Source organism: Nomia melanderi, chromosome 11, assembly GCF_051020985.1.
Source record: "Nomia melanderi isolate GNS246 chromosome 11, iyNomMela1, whole genome shotgun sequence".
NCBI classification, from domain to species: domain Eukaryota; kingdom Metazoa; phylum Arthropoda; class Insecta; order Hymenoptera; family Halictidae; genus Nomia; species Nomia melanderi.
The window spans coordinates 1,310,038-1,336,863 of record NC_135009.1 but is presented as its reverse complement, the minus strand read 5'-3'; the positions used below and the strand labels follow the sequence as shown (position 1 = coordinate 1,336,863).

Here is a 26,826-nt window from a genome sequence, read left to right as displayed (position 1 = left end):
TTTAGTAGTTTTTCTTTCTCTAATGTCTCTAAATATTTTTTACACTATTTAGCTGTGTGTTTAGGATCATTGTCTTGCATAAATATAAAATTTGATCCTATTAACCTATTACCGGAGGGCACAGCGTGTTCAATTAAAATGTTTAAATATTGTTCCTTGCGTAATATGCCGTCTATTTTGACTATATCACCCACCATATTTTTGCCAAGACAACCCCACACAATAACCGAGAACTACCCCCATGCTTCACCGTTGGCACTACACAATCGTCTAAGAGTTTTTCGTTGGGTTTTCTGCGAACGAACGGGTTTTGCTGCCAAAGACTTCGAACTTGGACTCATCCGTCCATAACACGTTTTCCCAATTTGAGATTGTCCAATCTTTGTGTTCTTTTGCCCAATTGTATCGTTTTCTCTTATTTATTGGTCTTAAAAGTGGTTTTTTAACAGTCACACATCCACGGAGACCAACATTCACTTAGCCGCCGTTTGACCGTCGCCACGCTGATGGGATCTTGCCTTGTCCTATTAACTTCCGCAGTGATTTCTGATGCAGTAAGACGTCTGTTACGTTTACTTATGGTTTCGATAAATCGGTCTTCGGATTTTGTAGTTTTTTCTGGTCGTCCTGTTCTTTTTTTTGATGAGCAATCTTTACTTGTTGCATACTTTTTAATAGTGTCATGTACTGTTGTTCCGTAGCGTACCTTTAGTTTAATTTGTACAAAGCCATAAGCAACCCCAATAGAAGAATTCTGTACAGATTTTGCCCATCAAATACGTTAAGAATATTTTAGTAGGATCGTTTATTGAACGCGAAAATATTCGGTTCTACAGATGGCTAGCAGCTTGTACGAGGGACAATACCCGAAGCACAAATTGCTAGCACGTTTATGGCACGCAAGCCTCCAGAGCCGTTTTTGAGGATTAGTTTATTTCTTAATCCGGATGACACATCCGCTTCCAACTTTCTTCGTCCTCAACGGCTAATTGCATGTGTCATAAACGTGAATTTCCAAAGGGTCTTAAACTCAGCCCCGAAGACCGTTACCCAGGTCAGACCGGGACCCAAGCCTGGCGGAAATTTCATCGAATTTGTTTAAACCCCACCAACACAGCTTCCACCTCCACTGACACTTCCTACTTCCGAAAAATCGCGTTTCGGACGCACGAGGTAGGGCGTGGTCAGTGTCGCCTACCCCTGATTGGATTCTTAATTTCGAGAAATCAGGGGAAAGGCGGGCCTAAAGTTTTCCTTAAGGCTGAGGATGCGACAGGAAGACAGTCAAGAAAACACAACAAGAAGAAACAACGCGTCGAAAAAGAAAAGTTATACTCTACGTCGCGAAAACTAATCTTACGTTACACTCGGCTTCAAGGGAAACATTATAATCACTTGAAGCGCACGGGAAACATTATCTTTCCGACGAGTCAACAACATTATAGAACCTTGATAACATAGATTCACCGATAGGTCTAAGTGTTAAATCATTAAAAGGAATTTATCTGTTAACCAAAGTCAAGTGGTTTTCAACCTTAATATCCTTATCACCGCAAAAAGTCGTAAGGACATACGCGGTCAGTTGTCGGTCAAAGCATCGGTCAGAGATTTACGACCTCTGACAACTTCGGCTCTCGACGCATCCGGATAGTTGCAGCGCGCCGCGTATTACGTAAAAACAACTGTTGACTTCGCAATTTTCTGACGCAGTGCAATTTCTCTAACTGTATATCCTTCTTCTGCAAGTGTAAGGATACTGGCATGTTTCTGTATCGATAATTCTCGTTTCGAATTCATATCTTCATGGAAAAGAAGCTACAGACGAACTAAAGCGAAGCTGGCGAGTGCATAGCGTTACCTCCATTTTTATCTCTATCGAAAGAACATAAACATATCATCAACAGTTTACAGACACTTAATACGTATTGAAGAACTCTATGAACTCGTTCTGCGCCATAGAGATGAAACAACGTGGAACTTGAGATTCTTTTAAGCGTCGAGATCGTTCCATTAGATTTTGTATTTCTGTGCAGGAATTTTATTTCTGCTTATACTCATTATATAATTTGTACATAAAAATTAATTCTACTATGCTATGATACCTCAAAAAGGTTACAATAATAATTACAATTGATATAACCATTCTAAATACCTTTCGTACAAAGTTAAACTATGTTTTATAGAACAAAAGCAAGTGTCCGGATACTTTTGAGCGGTAGTGTACATGCCTTAGAGACTAATATAAAATTCGCTGCGTTCGCTTCGATTCTGAAATTTTTCCTTCAGGACCATGTTTGTGATGAAAAGTAATTGAGGATAATGACGAATCATCAGGTTTACCGCTCCGAGAACCAAAAATCCTAAAGTAATTACGGTTTCACGAGTGTAGTGCATGGCGAGTCGACCACAGTAATCCTAAAAGGACACGAACAACGGCTCTGCCATATACTTCTTTCTTTCTAGTACACCTGATAGGCAGATTTAATCTGTTCACAAATATATTATTCTTAATGTGTGAAGATATTGTAGGAAAAGAATAATGCTTCGAACATTTATTCAAAACGCGTTCACACACACACAGTCGCGTCGTTCATCTATTGCACACACATTCATCACTCATCAATATATCTATTCTCACACTGAAATAAACCCATTACCACAGTATGATATCCACAGAATAGGAAACAGTGAAAACCATAACGTTTTCGGAAAACGTTAAAAACGTTCGGAATTGTAACGTTAACGTGCTAAACAGAGGTTATTTTTCGCTAATTTTTCCAACAAAAGTCGCTTTTTTATAGCAGAGACTACTTTGCAACAAATTAGTAACCTTCAATTATCGTTATGTGAAAACATAGTCGATTTTTGGGTTTTTGTCCACATGCGTCCGCACTGTGCGGCGTCAGTCTTTCGGTACGCAGCACACAAAGAAGGCAGGCTCTTCCACACGCAGGACAGTCAGTCGAATTCACTGTGTCAGCTAGGACGGACTCCCTGGCCATTCGTCATTCCACGAGAAGCAATAAACTTTGTCCTTTCAGTAATAATGTTTTTATTCATAACCTTACCCGCAAGCTGTAAGTAAAATTCATATTGCCAAGGGTGAGTAATCTTCACCCTCTTAGGTGAAAGTGTGGCCCAGATTACATGTATTATTAGGTCAATGGGACAACATGTATCCCGTCCAAATTTCATTAAGTGTTCAGGAGTAAACTTATAAGGCGGCCAATGGTTTGAAACGTGTTTTAATAGATAAACAAAATACGTTCTATAAATACACAGACATATTTTTCGCCCACACAGAGCAGTACGCGCAGATGTAATTGTTAATGGAGTGCGTCTTCTTCGGAAAGACATTTTGGAGATTGTAGCATTTGAACCATAATACACGATGCATCTGAGTGTTGATCCTGTGTAGTCACTACGACCAAGGCCCATTGCTTCTAAACATTCGACTACACTGAAGAGATGACGGTAAAATACGAGAAGGACGAGCTCATCATCTGAAACAGAAACTTATTATATTTGTGCTCGAGGATTATCCATAAAATAATATATAAGTACAACGAATTACCGTTGTAAAACCTTCGTAACACGGTGCAAATAAGCCGGCGAGATTGCACTTCACTTCGTTTATGCTTCTCATCATTATAAATAATAAGAGTTTCTGCGATCTCAGCGGTATGCAGTACCAGAACGTATCGTATCTGTTTCATTCAATAGCATTGTTTCATTATCTTTCATATGGCACATTTTCATGTGGAAGGTGGTTTCGTAATCAAGCACAATTTTATATCCAATTAGGAATGAATATTTCAATGGACTGTTGGACCGTTCAACAATTGCGATATTAATATTGCAAACTTCCAAAGGGACGATGAATTCGTGTAAATAATTAGTAGCCATGATATCACGGACGAGTTTGTCCTTTTTAACTGAAAACTTTTCGCCAGATATAGTAACTGTCCGTTAAATGGAATCATTAACTTACGTGTTATGAAAGAAATCTACGCCATTGTTTATCAACCTCTGTCCGCTATAATTATTCATCAGCATAATCATGAAATGCACCAAGAAAATTAGCACGGAGATGACCACATTTTCTATCTCGTGATTGTTCTGCAACACCAGGTAGACCTGTCGTGTGCCAAAAAGAGTTATGTTTCCTCCGACGGAACAATAAAATGAATTCACGATTGTCGACTGACGTGATTATTTCTCGTATGATCTCCCAATCATACTTACACGATACAAATTTACAGCGAACGACAGGACGACTGTTATGATAGCCACTAAATATTGTACCATCATATCTGTCTCGATTTGCCTGTTCATTCTTCGTTCACGAGTTCGATAAATGTCCCATCATGTTGATGATCGTTCGATGCCAAAAAAATAAAACACGTAATTAAAGCGCAATGGAACGTGCAGCTAACAGTGATTGCCTTAACCCTTTGCACTCCTTTGTCTAGTGTGTCTTGATATAAATTTTATTTACGACTAGGAGAGACTCGGATCAAATGTAACAGGGGGTGAAAGTCTTCTTAATATAATACAATGGATGACATGTCTCAAACTACTGCAAGTATAATAATTAAAAATGGAAACAAAATTTTTTTATTTCCGCATAATAAAGCTTTTCAATTAAGAACTAATGTACATAATGAACAAGCAGATTTGTTGATATTCCAAAGTTACTGTCACGTTGTTGAGGCGATTCTATCATTAGTAGCCATACATGAAGGTAATCCTACAATCAATTTCGGTTGTAGTAAATGCTAATACTGGTATAGATGATGATGAAGATTCGCAAAATATTTTATGCTCTTGCTAAAATTATGAAATCGAATAATCTGTAATTAAATCAAAATATATCTTTTCAACAAATTTTATTTATGTATTAATGTTTTCTGTGCGTAACCACAATTATTTCATTTGTTCCCATTTACTATTACAATTTGGCTTAATGAAAGTAATGATTTGCAAGAAATGGTTGTGTGACTCTTGATCCTATGTGATTATTAATAACTTGGGTAATAATGGTCATTTTACTATTATGAAGTGTCCATTACCATCAGTTGGTATGTAAGATTTTGATCTAAAAATTTTAGTTGTACATATAATAATTTTCGTGTAATTGTAATCCAACTTTTCAGTGTTACATTTGACCCCATTCTCTCTTACTACAATGTCGTGTGACATTCGTAAGTTCTTAATAGCAATTTTCGTTTCTTCAATTTAATTAGCGAAGAAAAATTTGCTACATACATTTTATAAAAGATGTTTAAAATAAATCATTTTAATAACATTTATTTAAAATAATGTAAAAATGTTCAGAATGCCAAAGGTTAACGTCTGAATGTGGGTACCAACTCCAAAGCTCTCTCGTGTATTTCCACGGTTGACCGTATGTCTATCTCGATGGGCGTCTCTGACTTTACAGATCTATTGATTGCGTTTTCCAGTCGGTAGCTAGTGGAAGAGAAACATATCGAAATCGTTAAAATTACTGATCGCACATTTCATTTTTCATCTCCTAATTTAACCAACATGTTCGGTTAGTACGAGGGTGGACGGCTTTTTCCTTCACTTTGATAAGAAATGATCGAGAAAGCATATTTTCATTGAACAGTAGAAAAAGAAACCTTTATTCATTACTTTTATCGTTACATATTTAGGTTTCGGTATAATCACTATTGCCGCATTTTCGTCAATACCCTATTCTGGACTGATCTCGTTTTCGGAATCACTTCTTTGCAGTGGATATTACCTCTTCGTCAGTGTTTCACGTATACGAATACACTGAGCACTAGAACATTTGTTGAATAACTTGCATTTGCCTATGAATTTTTATAAAAAATTTCATTCACGATAGAAACATAAAATAATCATTTAGAAAAGGGATCTCGTCACAGATCTCAGTGACGTTGAAGTATGTTATCAGGGATATCATACTGAACAACTTTTCCCTATACATATTATCGTCGCTCAGCCTTACTTTCCGAGATATTGATGTGAGAGGAAGAGAATTTTTTTCGAGTAAAACCATATTTTGATTACAGACGTTTCTTTTACAACGCACAATATATACGTTCGGTCACATTCATTTTACTCGCATACTTTCTGTTATGATTTAATGTTATGATTATGTCTCGTATCGAATTTACGTTGCGGTGTTCTACAAATTCTAACTTCGAATTTTGTGATCCCCAGAAAGGATGTAGTTTTAATACTTTTTCTGGTACTTGTATTCACATAGTCCGATTTTCTTCTGACTTTATTCACACAGTCTTCAGGAATCAATTTTTTACATATTACAGAATTATATACTTTCCACATTGGAATCCACTGTACGAATTTCATGCTTCGAAAATTATAAATGTATTGGTTTGATCACTTTCGTGAGTAGCTGTAGCAAAGGACTAAGATTACGGAGCCCCACACCTGTTAACACTTTTAGGTCATAATTGACAACATAATTCTATCTGTTTGAATCCAATGGATTTTCCTGAATTCCACGGAAGCTAAAAGAGTTCAACATTCTGTGAAGAGGAGGGGATTGTACGAAATATCGATTTCTTAGTAACATCTGTCTGTGAGACGAAAGAAAGAGAACCACGCCTGAACTAATCATAGTTTATAGAATACAGTATGTAACATCGAAGCTTAGGAACTGAGGCCGAGTGATTAACATATATAGGAAACAGAATCGTTCAGTATCAGGTCCTCGGTAACATAGGGTAAACTGAGGCGACTTGGATAAAAATAAGAATATTGGCCATATGTGTTACGTTGTTATGGTGAAGAGGATGTTGGCCATCCATATTACTATACACCTTCCCTATACTTAATCCAATTCATCTTCAATTATTATAAAGCGTTGTTTGTCACCAGCGCCCGTTAGAATCGACACGAACGCAACGAATTCACGGCTAGTCGAAAATACGTTGTTCTGAATTTCACATTTATAATGGCAAGCCAAGCTTGGAAATTCAAATGTGTTGATTATTATTAGTCTCTAAGGAATCTAAATTCACTGTTTACTGTACTTTAGATTACTTACACATATATAATAATAAGATATAAATACAAAAGACTGACCATGCATCAAGCTCCGGCATTTATCGTATACCTTGTACAACCCTATAAAGAAGACTTATTAAATAACTAAGAAACCAGTTTTACATTTCACATCACCTGTCAATAAAATGATACTTCTTGGAAAGCAATACCAGGGCTTAAAGATTAGTCCAACGAAGGACACTATTAAAAGAAGAATGAAGACTACTAAGGAAGGATGAATTAATAGCATACATACGGGATCTTGCAAAGAATAATATTGCATTTATTGCAAAGAAAAATGTAACCAATCACTTTCAAAAGTTTGGGTTCACCGCAATCTTTGCGAGGAGTCGTCTCACGAAACCTGTGGCAATAAATTTAGTGTTACATGTTAGAATATTTGTAACAAACATGTCAATGACTGATTTTATAATAATAGTTAAAACTAAGAATGAAAATTACATGTTACAACTTCGTCATCAATACACATTCAGCTTCAATATTAGTAAACAAATTGTTTAAGAACTTAAAAATCTTCCTTTTATAAGCAAAAAACTGAAAAATGAGAAGTATCCGATTTACCTCAAATTTTCTAGAGTGAATTAGAACTGTTCCGCCGTGAAGAAAGCGAGACGTGCGATCCCTGAAAGAGTTGTAACAGTTACACCCGCCCTGGATTTATGACTCTGGCGTTAACGGCCGAGTGTTTGAGGTGGAATGGCGGGGTCTGGCCAGCGGCTTATCATGGTACCCGAATTAGGACGCATACACGCTGTTAAAAAATGTTCCTGTCAGAAACTACGCAATTTACAGGTAGCGGTTAGGTTCTCTCGCCAACATGGGACTTGCAAGTGAACCGAGGCAACGGGACTTTGCGGTGTTAGCAAGTCAATGCGCTCAAAAAAGATTATCGACTTTCTGCACTCACCCTCCAGGTTGGTCCCTTGTGTTCAGTGAGTCAGGACCGACATTCGTTACCTCAAGGGTGCAAGAGTGCCGATGGACACATTCGAAAAAGCGCTTTTGAACAAGTGTAACGTAAACGAAATGTCCACGCGACACGACATCGTGCTCCACGGTCGAACAATTGTTGCCAAAACAACGATACGTACACCACTTATTCCACTGCCGGACTCAAGTGACTAAAATTAATTTGGTGGGCACCCGACCGTCACGAGGAGAAATCGCGTCAACGTACGAGAACGCGTACATTCCTTGACGAAACCATTCAAAAATATTAATCGCAACATTTAAAAAGCTAAAAAATTCTTTTTGCTAATATTGAAACCGAATGTGTATTAACAGAAATTAATAGAAAACATTGTCGTTCTGACTTTTTAACTATTTGTTTTTCGCTTGTAAATCCGATCCGATCCGATTCGCCTCTGTCTCCCTGTTCCAAGCTCATCAAAATCAACGATGAAGCTCCCTTTTATATAATTACTAAATTCGTTCATGATATTGACGTAAACCGATTATAAAGAAGTCTTGAAACAACTACATATGCACATTATCAATAGGACAGCTATCATGGAGTAAAGATATATTATATGTTAGAGGTATTTAGTTTTATACAGATTTTTCTACTATGGTTGAAAATATTAGTATAAAGGTAAACCTTTTTAGCCCACCCTCGTACAAGAGAGGAGAAATTCGTTTACCCTCGCAAATATTTTGTTGGGGTTTAAAGATGACCGAATCCTCATAAGCATTTCAAGTGCCGCGTCTTCTAGAAATGTGCTTCACGTACTCGGATAGTACTAATGTTTTGAATTTTGCTTGTACATACGTTGCTCGCAATATTAAAACTCATTTTCTCATTACTAATTTTGCGTCCTTTTTCATTATCAACACTTTACGCTGGGCAGCACTCAAAGTGCTAAATAGGGCATTTTCGTTTAGAGAGGCAATTTTTTGGAGGATTTTCTATTCAGATTGCTCTAAGAAGTAATAAAGTTTAAGTATGAATTTAATGTTTTGAATTTATAATTTACATTACATTTTTGGAACACGTAACAGTACTTTTATGAAGTAATTTTCTATTTGAACAACAAACGTAAATAACAAGCGTGCCAATATTTTTGTAATTTCGTATAGCCACATGGAAAATGAAAATGTTCCCTTTTGGCCAGTAATGAAATTATGTGAATGTCTATAATAGTTTGTCTTAGTGATTTTGAAGCTTTTCTTGATAAAATTGATTTTCCTTCCTTACTATGTGTAATAACCACATTCACGTATATTAGGACTATTACGCTCCAACCAAATTGTAATGTAGAGCTACTAAAATAAGAAGTAAGTCCGTAGTCAGGTTAAATATATTTATTACGCGGTGTGGCTCTAACGAGGAACGGCGACTAACTGCTTTTCCTCAGTTGCTTTTCTAAAAAGGAAAACTCTTCAGACGAGGGTGTACGTGACCCAGGTCATGGTGGTCCCCTTGGGCATAAATTTGTCAATGGGCCTGGACTATCTCTCAGGCTCCCAAGTATCGACACACAAAAGGGCGAACCGTCTACAGTTCGGCCATTCCTGACAATAGTGACCGTCCTTGGTCACGAGTGCTTACGTTAAAGTGCTAATAAAATCCTAAACATAAGAATGACTTAACAATAATAAACTGTCTCCATGATACATTCTATAATCTATACATAAATAAAATACCGAATACACACTCTATACAATGCATACGTTATACAATATTCCTGAGTCTATTATAGCATTCACACACCAATTACATTAAGTATTAAAACAAACAACGAACAAAGTATAGTATATTACAATGTAAAAATATAGAACAATTATAAAAAATTAAATGAAAAGTGACATTAATGCGCAATGATTAAAAACGTATCCAATTTTTTATTTGATCCAGGCCTACAACCCCAGTAAAGGGTATACGCGTAGGCTGCAATCCTTCTATATCCTTTACTACATATCTATCACGGTTTAAAACATTCTTGATAACGTACGGTCCTTTAAATTTTGGGATTAGTTTTTTATTCATCCCCGGCGTAACATCAGAACCATAACGCAGTCTCCCACCTGGTACTCCTTTGATGCCTCATGTCTTCCATCGTAAGCCTGTTTATTTCCTTCTTGATTTTTTATTATTTTTCCGACGGCTTCCTCATGTATTGAGGGAAAGTCTCTGTCCCCTTCCGAATACGACTCTAAGACCACTCGCAAATCATTGTTTACTGCTCCCATCTGGTTGGTCCCAAATAATAGTCGGGAAAAGAACCTTCTCCCGTTGGCCTGCAGATTGTATTATTTAGCGCGCATTCCGCTGACCCTGAAACGCGGTCCCATTTACCGGGTGTTTCAATTTGTGAAATTTATCCTATCAACTTTTCAGACTCCCAAGCACAATCCTTTTCGCCACTTGATGCTATTTCGAAACTCTCTCCCATATACTAATGCGAGTTGATGGTGACAAAACAAAGTCTCTGCCGAGAAGAGCAAAACATGTGATGGCGCTATCTGGTATTATTAAAAATTTAATGGCTGACTTTAAGTTGCCAATTGCAACTTTGGTCGTAAGAACCCCTACGATATCTAAAGGTGAACGGTTGATCCCATAATGGTTACACGATTCCGGTGGATCAGATCGGAAGGTAGAAGGTAACAGACCCTGTTGAATCAAACTAACGGGCGAACCGGAATCGATCATTGCCGTGATGGCAGAATTAAAAGTACTACCGCTATTGTCTTTAGTTTCGAACGTTACCGGCACCATGAACGGAATCTGGGGAGAGCTTGGTTGAAGAAGATTCACGGAGGTTCCTGGTGCCGTCGACGATGACGTCGCCGTCGGTGTCCATGATGACCTTTTCACCTGGCCGGTTGCATTTTGCCGACAGTTTCTAACGTGATGCGATGCACCACATTTAAAACAGCTTCCTCGCTCTCTTATGGCAATCCTTCTTCCAGTGTCCCATTTCGTTACAGTTGTAACAGCGATTCTCTTTCGGCTGTTGCGCGTCCCTTTGTTGGATGCCAGCCTGCTGTGACACATAGTTATACAAACATGTTTGCTTCTGTGACAGTCATCCTCGCAATAGTTATCCTTTCCCTAAATATTTCCTATTTTTCCTCTGTTTCTATCTTATCTTCAGCCGCCTAAAACTCTCACCTCCTACTGACTCATCCATGTACCTTGATCCTCGAGTCATCCGTACCCCTTGAACTCCGAATCATTGTCGCCCTATCTCATCCCCACTACTCCTATTTTTTCTTTTAAAAAGGACTAAATCGACCCTGCGAGCAGACTTGGTTCAGCACTGTCAAACCGTAACCATCAAAATTAGATCTTAGTCGTATACACAGTGTAAAAGGCGACCTCACCACACGTCGAAAACCTTTATAATAAAACCTCCCTTGAAAATAACTAAGTGTTGCATTCATCTCCACGACTGGGAATACAACACCTTGTCGTCTTCGCAGGAACCGATTTTCTTGAAATTTTGTCCTCCCGAACACTCTTTGCGTCATCTCGCAACGTAAGCTTTCTAAAGGTTTCTAAGAGATCTTCGGCTGTCTTGAGACGCTGCATTCGCGCTTGATCTCGAAGGCGCGCGTCGGGTACTCTGTCGATCACTAAATCAATTAGTTCTTCCGCGTCGATCAAAATTCGATTGGCCAGTCTCTTTGCCAATTCCGTCTCTCGAATTCTCTTCTTGCAGCCAATTTATCTATCCGGTGATATAGCGTGATCACGGTTGCTGTTTCGCCGTCATCCATTTGGTAAATGGTCCTTAGCCGTTGTACCTGCTGCCTTCAAATCTCAACATTTTCGGAACCCGAAAATTCGCTAAGAATGTCTGAAATTGTTCTAAGACTGGTTGTAGACCGGAGACTAGCACTGGTCGACTCTACGTTCCGTGGAGTCAGTGTCATATCCCTTTCTCGCCTAGTCAATTCTAATTCTCGCTGTAATAAATCTCGCTCGCGACGAAGGAGTTCCATCTCGCGTTCTGTATCGAGAACACTACTTCTGGCAGGTGTAAATAATTCGCTCACCGGTCGCTCAACTGTTAGAGGAATTGAGGCTCGGGCGTTTTCGTACTGCTCCATGTTCGAATGCCTCTAAAGAGCATTTTCAATATCCGGTTCAGCAGCGAACAACCGGGCGATCAATTTGTTTTTGTTGCTTAACACAGGCAGATTCCTAATTTTTAATTGCTCCTTCAATTCTGCCATGGTGAAGTCATTCATGTTCTTCTTTCCTGACATTGTATCACGGTTCAAACTAAATTATATGACCACGTATTAAAAGTTCACTAATCTTTGAAAATAAAAAAAATCAGTCTAAATTCTTCGTTCCACTAACCACGACGCAGTACAACTAAAAATTCAAAAGCTCTAAAACGTACAACATTCACAGTGTTAACCGGCCTAAAGTAGTTGATCGCGTTTTCTTTATCACGCACCAACCTAAAACTGCACAGATCCCACTTCTGAAAACTGTAGGGCTACTAAAATAAGAAGTAAGTCCGTAATCAGGTTAAATATATTTATCACCCGATGTGGCTCTAACGAGGAACGGCGACTAACTGCTTTTCCTCAGTTGCTTTTCTAAAAAGGAAAACTCTTCAGACGAGAGCGCACGTGACCCAGGTCATGGTGGTCCCCTTGGTCATAAATTAGTCAATGGGCCTGGACTATCTCTCAGGCCCTCAAGTATCGACACGCAAAAGGGCGAACCGTCTACAGTAAGTTTGTTATTATTATTTTATTGGTCAAAAAAGGATTCCACATTGCTCATAGCATTTTGAGAATTCCGCAAGTGGACGCAGTATGGTCTGTTATGGTTTTAAAATAGCTTTAACTTTGTCGACACGGATTAATTGTCATTACCTATAAGGCATTCTTCCCTTGTAAACAACAGGGTCCTACACTTATAGCGTTTCAGTGTGTGATCTGACGGTAGGATAATTCCGGGTGAGATGTGCCGACTTCGTTTAAATTATCAAATATGTGTATGTTTTTACTGGTTTTCAGTGGTATACTGATTCTTGCGCGGGGAACCTATTTAATTATTTTTCTTATACATGTAGGGTCGGGGTTGCACTGAACTGATACTCCGGGTTATGTATAATTACTAGATGTAATCAATAAATTTTACAAAAACGCTAAAAGGCATGACGTGTTCCTCCTGCCAGTGTTACAACACGACTGACTGTCTCTACCCTCACGTTGACGTCGTTCGTCTTTTTGTTTCGTCGCGAAGGTACCGAAGCCTGCTCGTCGTCCTCGATCTCGATACATTGTATCTACCGCCACTGGCGTGCTACATCCTTCATTCGGCCATTCCTGCATACTTTTCTTCGTCCTCAGAAGAAGTCACAATATACTTTTTCATACAATCTGCCGCGCTCGTCGTGATACGCGGTTCTTCTTCGCCTTTTGTTTCTTAACACATTGATTGCCGACCCCGTGAAAACGTGCAATTCGAAGTATACCGCTTGAGCGCCGGCCCCGTGAAAACGCGGGATTCGGGATCTATCGCTTGAGCGCCGATCCCACGATGATGTGGAATTGTTTTTGCTGGTATGGGTGTTTTACACATCGATTTGCATTCGCTTGGCATGGTAAGGTTGATCTTCATTTGTTATAATCTAAAAATAAAATGTATACGATGGTTCAAAAACAATCCAAGCGAGAATCACTCTCGAGCAGTGTATTCCGCAGACTGTATGCGCTAACAGCTCCGGTTCGCAGAACCAGAAAGTGTACGCTACGATCGACGGGTCGACGTTTGATCGCGACTCGAATGTTTTCGCGAATTTACGTAGACCGTACGCGTGATGCCCGCCAAATTAATCTTGGGCACCTGGATCCGTCGGTGGAGCAGTGGTCGCGTCTTCGCGTTACGTTTTGTTCGAATCGAGATTTTAGTACGAGTCGTTCGTGTGATAGACTCGAAGGTAATACGTGAATTGTGTTTGTCGAACGCGGTAAGTGAAGTCTGCTTGTCGAATGCGTGTCGTTAACTCTCGAATGCGTGTCGTGAACTATCGGAAGTGAACTGTTCTTGTCGAATGCGTGTTGTAGACTCTACTACGTCGGAACTCTTGCACCCACAAGTAAACTTTTTTACCCCTCCTTCGGATGTTCGGAAGGGGATGCTGACGGAGTGGGAACAAGAGATCGACGAAGTTTTGGATAAAAAATACATTTGGCAACAGGGAGAAAATCCCACTACTTGACGAACGTGCAAGGGTGTACTCCGATGCGAGTACGCACCCTTGTCCGCAGGTAGTCCTCGCTGTTGCGCGTACATTCGGTGAGTCAGCGAAGGAAAACCCGTTACGTGGGCCCATGTGTACGTGCCTACCTAAGTACGGGCACGTACCCATGGCCGCGGGTAATCCTCGCCGCTACGCGAGAATTCGTCTGGTTTATAACAGGGGCGATTTTTGTACGGGACAGAGAATGCGAGGCTGACCTGCACAATGGCCGAAGCCGGGCCCCGGATCAACTGTTCCGAACGCTCGATCGTGTTTGCGCCCGTGTCATAAACCAGAACCGTGTATCGACGTGCCGCGGTCCTCGGTATACTGAAGGGTCCCTTGTTCCGCGACGGAACACAGACAGTATATTTTTCGTATGCTTACGCTTTTGGTTAAACAGTATAACAAATCTTATTATTCTGTACCTTTTTACCCATATAAGTTGAGTGAAATTATTACTGAGTATATTGCTGACTCTCTATCGGATGATTCGATACATTCAGAAGATTCTAATATAGAAGTCAAGGACAGTGATAGTGATGTGGGTCCAAGGAGAAGATCAAGAGCAGTTCCATTACAGTATTCAAGTGATTCCGATGATTCCAGTGATTGTGAAATGTCTACAGAATCGCATAGTTACAGTGAAGTATGGTCAGATGTCGATAAAATTCATAACATACCAGATTTTACTGCTGAACCCGTAACCTGGTCCAAATATTTTTCCTACTGATAAGAAAAGCGTAAAAGAAGTCGTCGAATTGTTTATTGGCAATGATTTTTTTCAATTAATGGTAAATGAATCCAACATCTATTACCAGCAAAATAAGGACAAGATGAGTAAGGGGAAGAAAATGTCAAAGTGGAATTATATTGTTGGTAATGAAGATCGAACAATTACCCACTCTGCTAAACAAAAGACATTCGCGCGTGTTCTCGCGGCTTGTGTGCGTACGCGATGCGTCCCGGTGTGCGGTATCCAATAAGATATAAGTTGAATATTGCAGTATGTTTACTCTCTAATAAATCATTATCACTAATCCGGTAGTGTTACTAAATAGTGCACCACCTGTACCGTCACAGATCCGGCTCGAAGGATCAACAAATGTTGCGTAGTAGATCCGGCTCGAGGTACCGAAAAATGCGACGTCGCACGTACACGAATACTAACGCGGATTAAATTCCTCGGCTGGGGTTGTAAATCCCAGCTTTAACTTTAGGTCTCGTTAATACTCGCGACGCGTCGATTTACGAATTTCTTCAGAAATCGACTGATTCAACTCTGATCTCCGACTGGTTGAGATCAGATCACTAGTTGTAGTTGTCCCGAACGATGGACTGACTACTGTTTGAATGATGAATGATATCTCGTTACTCCGAACGATTGAGCGACTTATGTGTCCCGAACGATGGACTGAATGTGTGTAATGAGAAAAAATCTCTGAGATATCGTCACTCCGAACGATTGAGCGACTTATGTGTCCCGAACGATGGACTGAACGTTGTATGAGCGAAAATTCCTTTCGAGTGCGATCCTGTAGGTGTTTTTATACGACACCTACAGGTTTTGTGTCGGGTGCGCTGATTGGGAAATTGAAAATACCCAATCAGCACATAATTCCAAAAATCGGGGGCGTCTTGGACGACGCCCCTTGGCCTGCCCTCTTGGTGCAAGAGTGAGGGCAATGACCACGTGCGAGGGTTCCTCGAAGATTTGCCGATGCCTTGGAAATTTCCTCCAAGTTGACGCATGGCTGGCGGAACCGTTACGAACGAGGTTCGCGTCGACCCTTCGGAAATTCCCGGTTTATGATATGGTCGGTTGTCTGTACGAACGACGAAAATTCCAAAACTATTGTCTGGGCACGCGCGGATTGACTAAATGATTTTCTCCTGATTTAGGGTGCAATTGCCCCTTGTAACTAAAATAAATAAACTGAGTTCGGAAAAAGCTAATCCCGAAAGTAAATTTGTTGGCACGTCCATATCATAAACGAACCTTCGAGGATTTTCTCCGTTTTGTTCCGCGTCGGACGGAACACCACCCATAGTTATTTTACGGACTAATAACCCAACAGATATTACTCTAGCCGAGATGAAAAAATTTCTGGGCATGATTATAATGATGGGCCAGGTAAAGAAAGATGTAAAAGATGATTACTGGTCCTCAGAGTTTTATACGAAAACACCATCGTTCTCTACTATAATGGCACGTAATAGATTACGCCAGATTTGAAACATGTGGCATTTTTCGAACAATCAAACAATACGAATAATGATGAATCCATTATTCCATGGCGTGGAAGCTAGAAGTGGATATATTTGCAACATGAAAATATACTGTGCGGAAGGTAAAAAATTAGACCAGACAATAATGTCATTACTTGATAAAAATATATCTTTAAGGTTACCACTTATACATGGATAACTATTATAATAGTATCAATACCGCAGAATTGCTTATAAAAAATGGTACACGAGTTTGCGGTACACTCCGAGTAACTAGAGGTGTTCCCGAGTCTTTACGGCATCTCAGATTGAAAACTGGAGGCTATACATGTGAAAGAAAGGGTGAAGTTTTAATACAGGCGTTGGGAACCGAAACATAAGATCGTGTACATGGTTTTCACGATACATTCGGGAGAATTAACGAACACTAAAAAAAATACACTGGAAAACGAAACAAGAAATTATAAAACCACATTCCGCCATGGAGTATAATAAATATGTGAGGGGTGTAGATTTGGTAGATCAGTATTTGTCATATTATCTCATCATGAGAAAAACGGTGAAATGGACAAAGAAGACAGTCTTATTTCTTTTAAATTGCGCAATGTTTAATGCATTTCAGTTATATATTAGGTTGAACGGCAACATTATAAAATATAAAAAATTTTTACATGTTATTGGACGTTCTTGGATCGAAGAATTCGCAAATACTCAAGATTTATCAAATGATACTTCTGTGGCGGCCGAAAAGCTGCCTTACGCCACTGGATTTCCTCGCTATTCTTTTTCCGTTAACGCTGTCCTTCCGCGCGAGTCTGTTTCGTGTCATCGCACATTTGGCGACCAGACCCGCGCGGGCCCTCGAATTTTCCGAAGGTTTCCCAGGCCTCGCACGGAACTGCCCAGTTCGAGGGGCAGGCCCTTGCAGGTCTGGAAACTTTCACCGTTCTTACGACACTCTTGTTTACTTGTCTGTTCACCATCATCTTTCTTCTTCTCTGTCTTTTGGATCTTTTCTCTCTTCCTCGTTTTTCTTCTCTGTCTTTTGAATCGTTTCTCTCTTTCTCGTTTTTCTCCTACTCTCCTATCTTTCTGTCCTTCTTTAGAGGAATATATATTTTCCGGGGAGAGTTTAGGAGGTCTCACTTTTTCTTCACCCGCGACCGACGTCACCACGAACCTCCGCGACACCGACCTTTGGCAAACTGTGTTGAGGACCGTACTTCACCAATCGTCTTCGGTTTAACTTCTCCGAACCCTCCACACTTCTAATACTTCTGTACTTGTACCTACACTTCGTACATCAAGATATGATCACCCTCAGAGACTTTCGGGTGATATGAAGAAACATAAAGGCACCAGAATTGTTGGATCAGGAAAAACAAATCAATATTTACGACGTCTGTGTAAAGTTTGCTCCGCTGCCAAAAAAAGAAGCGAGAGTAGTTTTATGTGTGCTGAATGCTTAGTACCCTTACATCTTGGACAATGTTTCGAGAAATACCATACTTGCTGTAAATATTAATATTTTTGTTTTCTGTTTATGCTATATATATGTAATAATCCACTATAAAAAAAAACTGCATTTTTTTTATAATTATAAATTAAAAATTTCGATTTTGTTTCTATTTGTCATTTCCGTTAAATTGTATATGACGAACATGCAATTAAAATCTACCATTTTACGAAAATGTATAATGTTTTGAATATTTTTTTTGGTTACTCATTGATCAGAGACAAGCGAAAGAGGCCGGTGTTCGGGCTTTAAACGGCCGAGACGGTGCCGGCGCTTAGGCTGTGAACGGCTCTGAGGCCGCCGGCGATCAATGTGTTAAGGTAAGAATGAACGATTGTTTGGACACACGGTTGGTGTCGTCTTGTGTCGGGGTGGCGCCGGTATGTTTAGGGAAAGTATGACTGCAGACTGGATAAGTTCGAGTTGCTCAAGAGGTGCGAAAGAAAAATGTTTGGAACTGAGTGACTGGACTGTGAAAATGACGCGATTAGCAAAGCGTGTACGTCCTTTTTTTATTTTCGTAGCTAATTGGTGGCTTAAATTAGTTATTGGTGCGCGCCAAAGTCCGACTGTCGTGAGTTGAAGAGTCCCCTTGTCCCTGTGCACTTTTACAACTTTCACCGATGAAGCTAACCGGAGAGGCGTATGGTAATTATAGATGCAAGGAACAGGGCGCAAATGAGCAGAAATGGTCATATAGGAAGGTAAGAGCGAATGGGGATGAAGAATAAGAGCGCGTGAAAGTTCAGCCAGAGGTTAGTCAGACAAGACAATCCAAGGTAGTCGACGAAAGTCAAATGCGAATGAGTTTTAAGAGTGAATCCTCAGCGAGCGTCAACGAATGCACACACGTTATTATCTTTATCTCCTTAATAAGCTTTTTGTTAGACGTTAAAGTACCGCTACACTGTCCCAATTCTACATATGTATTTACCGTTGGGTGCTCAGAAGAGCACGTTTTCATGTTACGAAAACAAGAAGGGCTCAGTTCTTCCAAATCCACACAATGAAACTGTGGCAGCATCTTTTGACTTCATCACCTTATTACTTCCCTGTTTAATTGCAATTTAAAAACAATCGTAAATTGGTCTCTCCAAACAAGAATACCCCTTTAGACCTTTTCACTAGTTTTATCATGTAGGGTAAACGAATCCTTGCTATATTCTCTCACTCAGTTGCACAAAGTGCAATCTGAGTAGATATGAATAGATACTCACTTAAATTTCAATTCTACATTAATGATAATTGAAGCCGATAAAAGATAATTTAAGATCAAATCAACTATTTTATTTGAATCTCCTTGCGTAATTTGTCATTAAATTACAATTTCGTACAACTCTATTGTTCCAATTTCAATTTGAACGATGTTTGTTTAAAAGCACCGCTTTATTTTAGTTTCTGAGATACACGGAAAAATACTTTTTCAGGACTTCCATTATATTTTGGTTCCGTTAATTGTGAAAAAATATAATATTATGGTCTATTCAAAATTTTAATCAACAGAGATTACAGGAATGTTTATCATTGAATTAAACGATACGACTGCTCTTGTATTAAAATTTTTCTTAACCCGGAAATAAAAATTTAACCACACTATTACTCAAGTGATGACAAAACGGAGTTTTTCAAACCCAAGCTCATACAAATTCTTAATACAAGAAGATATGGATAAGAGTCGAGAAAAGTTTATTAAAGTGTATAATGACGAGAATATAGTTACACCACTAAAGATCTTTTAAACTAGTAAATTTCTTCCGTTAAAAACCATAAAGCACATTATCATTAATATCTCAAAAACCAAAAATAAATTGGGATTCCATATATTTACAAAATAAAGTTGACTAGAATGATTAGCATAACAGACATATTTCAATGTAATTGAAATCGATAAGCAATCAATAATATAAGTAATTACTCAGTGTTGAAATAGTTCCGAAGAGGAACGAAGAAAAGCTACTGCCTTTAATCAGATATACGAGATACGTAGGTATTTGGATATCTCACAAAGTATCCTAGTATTCGAGTAGCCAGGTACTTCGTGAGATAAGGAAATTCCGGGTGAAATGGCCCGATCACATTTTAATTGTTGAATATCTTTCTGTTCAGTTGTTTTTAGTGACACAGTAGTGCTCGTTTAAATTTCAAAATTTCCGGGACCCAGCATTAAAATTCTAGCGAGCGGGGTAGCGGTCTTCTTCCTGTGATCGGGAACGGCTTGACAAAGTCGGGGAATCAGTATAGTACGAAGAAGCGAGATCACCACAGTGAATGGTGGAGATAGACTGGGGATGGCCCGTTAAAATTTAACCGTGCACCACTGCCTACTGAATCTTACATAAAAACCTATATAAATATTCTTCGCATTTATAATTTACTTTCATGAATACGTTATGTTTTGTTGTGAACTCAATGATATTTATGATGTAATAGTTCTTCCAAAAAAGACGGGTCATCTCTCCCCGACTTACCCTAGGGCTATTTATTTCAATGCAGGTGACGCTAATATGAGAAGATGTACATCATTTAGTATTTTGGTATAATAACAATGACATTCAACCTAAAATGGTTGATTCGTTGCTGTATAATTTGTTGTTTATATTTGTAACATTTATTACTTCTCTGAGGGTAACTAACAAATATTGCAAATAACTTTTCTGAAAGTACCTGGCGATCTGGAACAATGCGCTCATGTAACAACCGAAAACTGCAGGTATCGCTTCAGTGCACGATATCGATAACACGCCGACTGAGGTTACCAGTACGAGGATACAACAAACAAAATCTACATTTGTACCTCTCTGGTTGAAAAAGTATCCAAACAGTCTTAGATAACGTATCTGAAGTTTAGACTGCAATAGTGTAGGGACGACTAGTACCACAAAGGCGAAGATTATTACCATAGACGATAAGGCTGCAATCGTGATGTATATCATTTTAGAGTATTTGTTACAAAAATCGTCTTCGTTGATCGATTTCTATGCAAGTATCTGTATAAAATGATGGTGTCTGCTAATAAGTCCCAACGAAATTGTCAAATTAAAAACAAATTCGATCGTCACGTATCACTTGGATCTACTGACAATCTCGTAGCTTGGCCGACAAATTTGTCTCCTGTCTTTTGCAGTATTGCGTTGCATACACCAATACCGGTGTGTTTAATAAATAAACACATTTATGGATATTTGGAAGTCGAATCAAATGGTCGATATAAACTCTAATAAATAATTTAATCGAATTTGTTGAAATTTGTATTTATTCGCCCATGCTTAAATTGATTAAAGGTATGAAAATGTTTAATCGTTGCTTCGTGAAGAATTTCGATGGATTTGTAGAAGCGGCGTTTGGGTAATCGTTTATTTTTAGTGGAATAAAGAGCTGTCCATCAAATATTTCATTACCTAATAGTGTCAGGAGCACGCGTCTCGATTGTTCTATTTCTTTCATTAACAAATGCACTTCGATTGGATCTTTCAGACGCATGCAATCGTTTTGTATCTTTTCGAACCCAACTTTTAACTGAAGCCACATGAAAATGAAACAGCACAATTACAAGCACTGTACTTAACAGATATAATAATTCACCCGAGCAATTATTTCAACACACATCACACTATGAAACATTATGAAGTGTAAATCGGTATTCACATGTTTTCGAACTTACTACTGGAAAGTTGGTGATGTAGCCAACGTATCGCAAGAAAAACAATAATGTTGGTAACAAGTACGACAACAGCACAAGTATGTTCTCCATCGTGGTTTCTACCATTGTTATCGTCCACGCCTGAAAAGTGCATTGTCTTTAGAACCTGCAAAACCGCGAGGTAATTATACGTCGCGATTACTCTGCTTCATAAACGTAGAACTTCTTTCACGGGAGAGTAAGAATTTGGAAAAAATCTGTTTACCAAACTCCCCTAATCCTTAAGGGGGGATGCTCGTGTAATGGAAGCAACGTTACATACTTGTTCAAAATTTTTTTACTTATTAATTTTCGAGAATTATTATTATGCAAGTGCGAGAATACGTAAATTTATTGTTGCGTCTAGAAGATTCGCAAAATCAATATCTAAATTAGTGTTACGCGCCGAACGAAAACGGTGCCTACCCCAACACCGGCTACGCAGGAACGAAAAATTCCAACGTCTTGAGATGGGTCGCCTGGACCGAATCAGGCGGCCAATCGGTCGCTCGGTCGCAGTTCAGTTTCCGCATAAATACACCGCGTTTTTCTTGTTTTGGTCAGTCGACAACATTAACTCGCACCAACATAACTCAACCCAGTATCAGCGTTGAACAAACGTAGAAACAGTCAACTAAGACTATCTTTTGTATTAAATATTCAAATTATACGTAATTTTCGTAATAAGAACTTTCTCGTATATGTTCGTTTTTGAATTTTGTAAATATAATTCTTATTTCTTTTTCATGATATTTTCTCAATCCTTACTAAGTTACATCGAATTCGTTAGATATTTTTCGCTTAGGTACAATTCTAACGATTGGCACTAAAAGGCTTAATGTTTTCAATTTTTTTGTTAAAATATTTACAATTATTTTTATCTTCGGCGATTATTTAAATTAGCGAGTTTCTAACCGATTTCGGTGATTTTTGGATATGTTGACGGGTACACGATTTAAGCAACTTTTTCAAATAATGTACGTTTATGACCGCACTCGGCCACAGCTTCTGCGGTGATTGCGAAACCTGTTGGTACTGAGGAATTAAATGATGTATACATGTATGTCTATCGTAGCGTGTGCGTGTGCATCGGGCAGCTACTTATTTTTATATAATTACGTTTATAAATATGTGGGTACCGCAGGTATACTCGGACCGTTACGACCAGATCGTTTGGACCCAGATGGTTCGTAGGCGGTCGATAATGCCCTACAGAATCATGTGCCGTGTTGAAGGAATTAGTATTTAAGTGCAGCCAAACGTCTGTTTTCTAGACAAAACTCCATAACTTAAAACGTATGAGTGATAGAAAAACAAGCTTCTGACAAAAGTTGTAAGGTATTGAGTTAAACATATTGTGGTTATACTTTTTTACGTTTCGATTCCAACGTTGTGTAAATAAAGAAACGGAATTAATATGCACAAAATTTTTATTTTTCAAATGGAAACCTTTATGTATAGCAGAGACTACTTAGCAACGCATTGGTAACCTTCAATTTTCGTTATCCGAGTTATGGAATTTTGAGGTTTTGTCCACAGGCAGTCGTACTGTGCGGTGCCATCCACTTGCAAGACAACACCGATCGCACGCAAAAACAATCAACCGTTGATATCCTGCAGATTAGGAAGTTCTATTCGCCACTTATGTTGTACAAGCATTTTTTGAACATTCTGTTGAGGCGGGAGCGAACGGTTTATTTAAAAATGTGAAAAAAATTTATTTGCATGCCCCGCTCCACTCCCTGAATTAACGGCCAGTGGATATTGAGATGTTTAAGGTGGATGCTTTAAGAATTGCTACTTTATAACCAATACTTTAATTTATTATAAAAATATGAACAGCATGTTTAGTGTGTGATGTGTGTGTAAGGACCGACGTCCCTTTGAATATGATTTGACTGTCTCACTGAATCGTGAGAAGTGACTTTACTGCCCTACTGTATAGTGAGAAGTGTCGAAGTGTCTTTGCGTCACCGACGTCGACACCTCGTTTTGGATTGAGTATGAGTTGTCTTTTTGCTTTTACACCAACCGGCGCACCTTTGCTATTGTAGTATTGAGAATATTTATTGTAGGATGAATGGTTTGTTGTGCGTGCGTAAGGGCGACCAGGTCGTATTGCGACGGACCGGCGCCGGGATGTTTGGGAAATAGTGTGACTGCGTTTAGACAATTTCGAGTGGCTGACAGAATGCGAGGAAGAGTGTCTGGAACTGAGCGACTGAACCGTGAGAAAAGTGTGTACGTGACTGCGTGAATTTTGACTATGGACGAAAGATGCGAGTGAGAAGGGTGCAAGGGCGAGAAAGACAGAGCGAATGGGGGTGTGTGATAAAAGCGAGTGGAAATGCGTGCATGAGGACATTTTGGTGAGCGACAGCGGAGAAGAACATTTTTGGTGCGAGAGTCGTGTGTTGTATTTTACGTGTTGTCCGTATTGTTTCCTTTATCTTATTAAATATATTGTTGTTTTCCTAATTCTCTTTTTACTAAAGATCCACATTTTCAATATCATCTAATAGTAAACCACCACCACTACACTATACTATGTTTTGGCTAATGCCCTTTAGACAACGCCTTTCCGAGTGGGGGTGAGGGCAATGTGTATGTGTGGAGGAGGTTTCTCGAAGGTTCGCTAATTTGCGGAGATTTCCCGCAGGTTGATACCTGTCTGTAAGGACCGGTGTACTCATGGTTGGCCGACCCTTTGGAAATCCCGAGTTTATGACCTGGTATGAATGTTTCTCTAATCAATTGATACACTTCGAAGTAATCGTAGATACAGATGACTGCGGATTTCTCCATTGTTTCTAGTACACGATTAATGTGAAAATAATTGTCGTGGGTGCAATTATAAAAGAAATCATAGGTTAAGGGGTTCATCGAGGTTTTATTGCACTTACGGCTTAAACATTTATTTTCCGCAACTAAACTTGATTTAAGTTTATTCAAGTTTTATCTTTCCAATATTTCTAAGACATCCATTTTTTAACGCCTGTACCACAGTCATTTTTCTTAGTTTTGCCACTTTCATGGTATTAATAACACATTGCGTACCGACTAATTTTCAGAAAACTCAATTGTGCGGATGGTAATTTTCAATGAGATCAACTTATATGACTATATATACAAAAATTCAGACATCATATTGTTATGTAATATATTTTAAGTAGATAATCAATTCGAATCAAATTGAATATTTTTTAAATGCTCTGGTAAGTAGTAATAATAAGTGTCCTTATAAAAAAACGAGATTTATTGTTACCAGTACGCAATGAGTTAATATAGCTGGTCTCTAACGCGTAACCTTGAAAGATACGCTAACTTCGTTATTTCTCGAATACGATTGAAATGTTTTGGAATTGTTACACGAGAATCCCTTCCTTATCAACGCAATACGATTTGTCATCATTAGTGATCAGTAGAAGAGATTTGGTTTGTTATGTTACTCTTCCAAAAGTTCTTAAGTTAAAAGAAACTTCTTTTATAAATCTCTGGCAAGGGGATTTGTTAGATGAAACATACCTTGAAATTAGACAATTCGATTTCGAAATAAAATAAATTCTTTGATTCCGTACGTAAATCAGTTTCAGAATGAATCTCTGGAATACTATTGGGTTACTAAGCGTCAATTTATGGGTTTGCAGAAATTATTAGTTACATGCTATTACGTACGCTTCTCCCTGATCCTCATTACCTGGATTACCATACAGGTCAGCGTGAGTACACAGAAAACAGCTCTCCGTATCTTCGTGACAATGGAATTATCGTAGGGCCATAGTCCGGTGATGTACATCACAGAACAATAGGCTCTGTAGTTCTTCCGGAACACGTCCATCTCGCCCAATGTCGGAAAACGTCTGCGCGGTAAATCTGTGGCATCGTTCAACTACAGTTCGTCATCATATTTTATTCATACTGTTCACTTCCTGTCGGGAAGAAACTAATTTATCCTATTCCGTTCGAATAGATGTCTACTGTTTGGAAGCGATCGATATAATCAGCATGTTGCAAGAAATTTTTGAAAGCTAGAGAAAGACTTATAAAACATTCAATTCCGGTGACACCAGGAAACTAAGGGATTCTTAACGTTTTATTTTTCTCTCTGCTATTTCGTTGCGCAAAGAAAATGCGCAGAATTTAGTTGAGTATTGCATGTGTCAGAGTGGAAACAGACGTGGTGTTAGTCGCGACTTCCCATTATTGTTTTTCTCTTTATTGTGTAACTATTCAGCACAGTGCATAGTGCATAGTCGAACTTTTCTGTTTTTCTTTATTTGTCTGTTTAATTATATTTTTAAGTTACAGCTGAAGAATATTAATTGAATTTCCATTGCAAGGTAAAGGAAAGGTATATACGGTTAGATGTGCGCGCGAGTACTGTTGGAATCGCCTTGCGACTCCATTAGGATAATTCCAAGTGAGATGGCCTGATTGCGTTTACATTGTTAAATATTTATATTTTCGAATGTATTTAGTGTTATATTGAATCTTGCATAAAGGCCTATTTAACTAAATATTTTATATGTATCTACTTTCATAAATGTATTTTTCTGTTTTTAGGTATTAATAATATTTCCGATGTAACAGTTCTTTAAAAGAAATAGGCCATCTCTTCCCAACTTACCCTAAATAAATTGATTTAGTCAAATATACATGGATCGAGATAACAATAAGTACGTTCTTACGGCGTGGGCAGTTTAACAAAAATTTTAATAGTTATAAGTCATACAATTTGTGTTGGTCGGGCGATTTGTTTTCCCGGTTGCTTCGGGGACGGTACCGTTTAGATTTGTTCTTTTTGGGAGGAGCGACTTGGATTGGTTGTTCCCTTCGACGCCTTGCACCACTAAAAGAATTTTGGGCTAAACGTTAGACTTTTTTTAAAGTTAAGAAATCCATAATACAGAAAATGTGGCTTAAAATCATATCATTGATTGTATATTTTAAATATCAAACGAAAGGAGATGTTTGGAAAGTGTTTATGTTCCGTTGAACAATGCAGTATGTTATTGCTATGATTATTTACATACCTTACTGTTCATGATGTAAAATAAAGAATTAAGCACAAATTTTAGTTATTGAACCAGGTATGCTCCACACTGTAA

The 26,826-nt window shown here is 38.7% G+C and overlaps 1 protein-coding gene across 1 annotated transcript; it reads right to left on the bottom strand.

Annotated features, from left to right (window-relative positions):
* Positions 1-3,235: 3,235 nt before the first annotated feature.
* Positions 3,236-25,576, bottom strand: LOC116434308 (uncharacterized). The gene is made up of 9 exons (XM_076372114.1): positions 25,416-25,576; positions 21,701-21,820; positions 21,438-21,555; positions 20,704-20,950; positions 5,374-5,472; positions 4,246-4,336; positions 3,992-4,137; positions 3,575-3,707; positions 3,236-3,503 (listed from the first exon to the last, which is right to left on the bottom strand). Exons 1-9 carry the CDS (start codon positions 25,554-25,556, stop codon positions 3,456-3,458), a joined length of 1,143 nt encoding a protein of 380 aa, XP_076228229.1. The 5' UTR covers positions 25,557-25,576; the 3' UTR covers positions 3,236-3,455.
* Positions 25,577-26,826: the final 1,250 nt, after the last annotated feature.

What these genes read in the sequence shown, in the direction of transcription:
- LOC116434308 (XM_076372114.1), bottom strand. Translation starts at nt 25,556, where the DNA reads ATGGACGTGTTCCGGAAGAACTACAGAGCCTATTGTTCTGTGATGTAC. An exon ending in TGACCTGTATGGTAATCCAG is followed by an intron (nt 21,821 to 25,415) that starts GTAATGAGGATC and finishes TGCACTTTTCAG; the next exon opens with GCGTGGACGATAACAATGGT. An exon ending in GTAGATTTCTTTCATAACAC is followed by an intron (nt 3,708 to 3,991) that starts GTAAGTTAATGA and finishes TGAATGAAACAG; the next exon opens with ATACGATACGTTCTGGTACT.